The sequence below is a fragment of the Fibroporia radiculosa genome (genome assembly GCF_000313525.1).
Source record: "Fibroporia radiculosa TFFH 294 genomic supercontigs, scaffold13985, whole genome shotgun sequence".
In the NCBI taxonomy this organism is placed as follows: domain Eukaryota; kingdom Fungi; phylum Basidiomycota; class Agaricomycetes; order Polyporales; family Fibroporiaceae; genus Fibroporia; species Fibroporia radiculosa.
Window position 1 is genome coordinate 1 of NW_012133485.1, and position 4,861 is coordinate 4,861.

The 4,861-nt window shown below is 57.6% G+C and overlaps 2 protein-coding genes across 2 annotated transcripts; one reads left to right on the forward strand and one right to left on the reverse strand.

Annotated features, from left to right (window-relative positions):
• Positions 1–910: 910 nt before the first annotated feature.
• FIBRA_07578 (uncharacterized protein) lies at positions 911–2,695 on the reverse strand (the record flags this gene model as incomplete). Its single annotated transcript, XM_012329256.1, has 6 exons — positions 911–1,947; positions 2,007–2,203; positions 2,263–2,313; positions 2,390–2,441; positions 2,498–2,603; positions 2,654–2,695. 6 exons carry the CDS (start codon positions 2,693–2,695, stop codon positions 911–913), a joined length of 1,485 nt encoding a protein of 494 aa, XP_012184646.1.
• A 373-nt stretch (positions 2,696–3,068) lies between these two features.
• Positions 3,069–4,199, forward strand: FIBRA_07579 (uncharacterized protein; the record flags this gene model as incomplete). The annotated part of the gene is made up of 5 exons (XM_012329257.1): positions 3,069–3,323; positions 3,401–3,527; positions 3,587–3,875; positions 3,932–4,018; positions 4,085–4,199. 5 exons carry the CDS (start codon positions 3,069–3,071, stop codon positions 4,197–4,199), a joined length of 873 nt encoding a protein of 290 aa, XP_012184647.1.
• Between the last annotated feature and the right edge of the window lie 662 nt (positions 4,200–4,861).

Here is a 4,861-nt window from a genome sequence, read left to right on the forward strand (position 1 = left end):
CCCCGCCCTACTCGAGGCCGCCCAGTTGTACATTTTGGCCGAACGGGGTCGTGCAGGCGGGCCTGGATCTACGTCATTGCAGGAGCTGGAGACCGAATTAGATGTGCTCACAGCCGAGCTGCCCCTGCTCGTTGCTCTCCCTGTTCTTCTGCGTACACTGCTGCCTCCTTATTTCAGCACAAACACCTCTCCTGAGCGCACCGTTGCCTCTATGCTAGGGTTGTCGGAGGACGAGTACCGCAGGGGTTGTCTGTCCGGCTTCGGGCGCGCGGAGGAATGCACTGTCGCTGTTGGTCAGCGCGTGCTCGACGTGCTCCGCAGAGAGCCTGTATCGGCGGACCCCTCTACCGCAGAGAAGATGAATACTCTGATCAAGTGGCTAGAGGGACAAGTTGCTGCCGCTGCCGCGGAGCATTGACTATCTGCTGGTAACCAGCGTAGTAAATATGAAGTCATATTTATGACAAGTCGTACGCACATCGTGTTATCCTTGGTGGCATATGGTTTGTTCTCGAGCCTGTTCGGTTTTCATCCTATTGGTTTGCAGCTCCGACCCTGCATATGCTGGTATGTACGCCGGTTATTGCTATTTCTAATTGAGGCGGGAAGGGCCACGTCTGCGCGTTTGCCGCTACGTTCCTTTATAAGTTCATGCCTAACTTATACGGTGTTACACGTCGAGGTTGCATACTTGCATGGTTACTTTCTTAGAGGTAGACCGTTGTATTATTGGTGCACCTTCTTGTTCACTACTGTACCGCAATGGCTAATTGTGATGTATACGGATGGCGTCGGCAGTGATAAGTACTCAAGTATTCAGGGCCGAGCTCGAGATACATGTCCACAGCACATTGTGCATGTCTTTAAATTCGCAAATCATACACGTCGGTACTGAGACCTCTAGATACATCTAGCCTCCGAATCGCGCCAGACGCCTCCTCCGAATCTCTTCCATGCTCAGCTGTTCCACCGGGGGCTGCTCAGCCTCTGACTCCGTCTCAAACCCGCCCTCCGATTCTGACGCAATAGAAGGCTGCCTCACCAATGCTGGAGCTGGCAAGGGCGGTAGCAGCGAAGGAGTGCTCGCGCCGGGGCTGGGTAGTGGCGGAGCCGCGCGCGGAGGGGGGGTCTCGGGCATCTGGAAGCCCTCTGGCATGCTCTCCAACGACGCCCTCAGCGCCGCCTGCAGCTCCGCGTCCTCGTCGTCGTACACACGGTGCTGACTCCGCGCCGACGGCGGCTGCGGCGGGGATATGCGCGGGGGAACCACGGGCGGCTCGTCGTCAAGGTCGTCGACTCTGCCGCCCTCGTCCGGCCCCCCGCGCTGCGCCTGCGCCATCGCCTCGCTCTCGGCGAGTGCGCGGCGGAAGGCCTCGTCCTCGTCCTCGTCCCCCTCCGGCGCGTGTCCGCGCTGGGCGCCGCGCGCCAGCTCCTCCTGATACCCCTCGCGCAGCGCCATCTCCTGCTCGCGCTGCATCCGCTGCAGGAACGCACGGTTGCGCGCCATGCTCGCCGCGATCGGGTCAACCTCCACGATCTCCTCGTCCTCGTCCTCGTCCTCGTCTTCCTCGATAAACATGGGCGGCGTGTGGCCTGCGTGCCGGCGCGTCGGCGTCCCGCCTGCGACGGGACGGGTTGACGACGGGATGGGCGGGGGAATGACGGGGGCGGGATCGTGTGAGAAGCTGTGTGCACTGCCATACGTACCGCTTAGTAGCGATGCCTGTAGTGCGGCCTGCAGCTCCATGTCCTCGTCTTCGAAGCCTTCAGGAGCGAGGGCAGGTGCACGGGAGGCGCCCTCTGGCGGCGGTGTCCGTGTGGTGGAGAGGTATGCGCCAGGGCGCGAGGACGGTTCGGAAATGGCAGCAGCAAGGTCGTCTGCTTGCGAGCGCGGGAGGGAAATGGGTTCATTTGGATTCTCCTGAACAATTGCAAATACCGAGTAGCCTGCAGACGCGCATATATCGTTATGGTGCAAGAGAACCCAATCTAATCGGAATACCGACCTTCAGCCTCGGCCTGCTGCAGGACCATGCCCAGATAGAGTTTGCTGATCCATTCTGGTGCCTGGAGGAACGAATTGAGGTTGAACCAGTGGCTCATGCCTTGGTCGGCATCTATGGATGGATTTGACGAAAGTGCTCCGAAGCGTCGGAGGGTGAACCAATGCTGTTGAAGATTCAGGATGAAGGCTATCTGTGTGCTGTGATTGGGTAGAAGCGCTTCTGCACGACGGCTGTGGCAAGCGGGCGGAAAACTTACTGTGGGTGGTCCTGGTATGGGCGCATGGTTTCACTTCGCCATCGCACCAGGCTGTATCGTGCACGATAATGTACATAATCGAGTCAGTAAAGCACACGAGATTCAGATCGATACGATGCAGACGTACGTAAGTCCCCAGACCTGAAGTGCCCGCTCGAGGACTTGCACCGAGAAGAACCCTGATGGGTCGTTGCTTATTATGAGTGCTCCACCTCACGAGCGTGGTTGTGCACACCTGTGTCGTCCATGTTGGCGCTATCGTGGTCATGGCTCCGCTCCTCGTACTCTGCCTCCTGCTCGTCCAGAGATCGAGCAATGGCGGATAGATCGGGTGCAGTAAACTGATGGTGACCTCAGCATATATCGACAGTATGTCGAAAGACATACTGACATAGTTTCCCTCTGGAATCGCGGCAGCTAGGTTTAGCACCATCCAGCAGAAAGATGCTTGTGCTCACGTAGTAGAGAGTTCAGTGCGTGTTGGGCGCACAGCATCGATCCCGGTTCTTGTTTTTCATGATATATGAGGGATATCAGGTCGTCGATGGTCGCCATGCTGTGGTCGCGATGGATGTGTGCAGAGTTGGACAGCCGCAATGCTTTATATGTGTGCGGCGTGCGCAGTGTGGCACTGACGCGTCGCGAACGCGTAATTTGGGTCTTGCGGTTTTCGAAGTCCCGCCTGCGCGCGTGTCTTACGTAAGCGAGGCCGAGTCGGGAGTGAGTCGGGGTCTCGAGCGAGCGCGCCTCCTCAAAGTCCATTATTTGTAGGTCCATCGCAGCCGTCTGCCTAACAACTCCTCGACATGACTCGCACTCGTCCTCTTAGACTTCTCCAGGGTGCAGCTGTGGCATTGCTGTCTGCGACCGCACTCGCTCAGGACGATGCTTTCGACTGTCATATCACGCATGACGGCCTCCAGTATGACCTGACCACGCTCGCTGGCGTGCACCTGGTCAAGCGCGATTGGGAAACCCCACCAAGCACCATGATTGAATCCGTCCGGTTCAGCCTGTGTTCAGACCTGGAGCCACTGGAGGACGTCTCTGACAGGGACCAGGTTCGTGCCCTCTGCGCCGCTCTCGACGCAGCCGTGAAGGTCGTGGCTCATGGACGTCTGCATCCGTTCTCACTCAGTGTCCTTCAGGAACACGAGCATGCCTGACCAAGACCAACCGCAAAAGTGACGAAGACGACCGAATAATGTCTGTGATACAGCTTGCGACGTCATCTGCGTCCAACGTCCAATACTCCGCCCTTTCATGTGCGTCCTCCTTCCGCTGCGGCTGCCTCTCGTATCAGACTCACCCTAGTGTGTGCTAGCTCCCAAGGGTCTCTCTGTGTCGTTCAGAGGTCCTTCCTATCCACCCTCAGCGGATGACGACCCCACGCCTCAATCGTTCAATTTGAGATTGCTGTGTAGCCCAGACAGCTCAGAACCATCGTTCTACTCGTACGACGGATCAGAAATGTGGGTGGAATGGAGTTCCCCGTCGGGTTGTGGGGGTGCCGGAGATGGGAGTGGGGATGAACCAACACCAGATGGAGATATGGAGAAACCAAAAGGCAGTGGAAAGTCTGTCGGTTCGGGTGTTGGCTATTTCTTCCTGCTGTGAGTCCTTCGGAATTGAGAGGCTCTGACGATGAGATTGAATTGGTAACCGGTAGGTTGTTCCTGGCGTTAGCCGCCTACTTTGGGCTGGGAGCCTACTACAACTACTCGACGTATGGGGCGTCCGGCATGGACCTCATCCCGTGCGTATTCCTGATTCATGTGGCCGGAGTGGACCCTAAAGCTGATTTTGTGTGTGGCGCGAGCAGACATCGTGACTTCTGGCGAGAAGTGCCCTACATGCTGAGTGACGTTATCGCACACTTATGCTCCGCAGTCCGGCCAAGACAAAGTGCTGGTCGTGGAGGCTACATTGCTGTATAGTCGTGCGCGGGGCAGCGCACAGAGTGCAATGGACCTGCTTGTCTGAGGCGTTCTCCGTATGAATCCGTACTGTACCATGCAGAAGGTAATACTATTTCTATGTAATCTGGATGAGTATACCCATCAGCCGTCGCATTTGGCATGAAGTCTCCGCGTTACGAAAGCCTTTCTGGATGTGGCGTACAACCTCCGCGAATGCCGTGATGGAGTGCGGCCCGCCAGGGTCTGTTTCTCATGTAAGACATGGATCGCAAGTCCAAGTCCCTCGCCGACGCCTTGCACAGCGAGCTGGGCTGCGTGAGCGATGCGAGTGGGGTTGTCAAGGAGCGGCGAGCGCGTTGTGTGCCTTACGTATGCTGTCTCAAGCGGCGGAGGAAGCGAGGTCGAGTCGAGTCGAGGGTCTAATCAACTCTCCGACGGGAACCGAGTGTTCTCTCGTTGACTCAAATGGCCCCAATTCGTCTAATCCCAATATTCACCTTTTGTCCTCCCCCCTCGAGTCACCTCCCTGCCGCTCTCACAGGGGTCCTGGTCCCGCACACACAAAATGCCCAGACACGGCGCATATGTCGTCTTCGTTGGGACGCTGCCGGGCGTGTATGATTCATGGTAAGTGGCCCATCACCGTGCTGCGCGTAGCCCGCAGTCGTTCGACGTGGCCG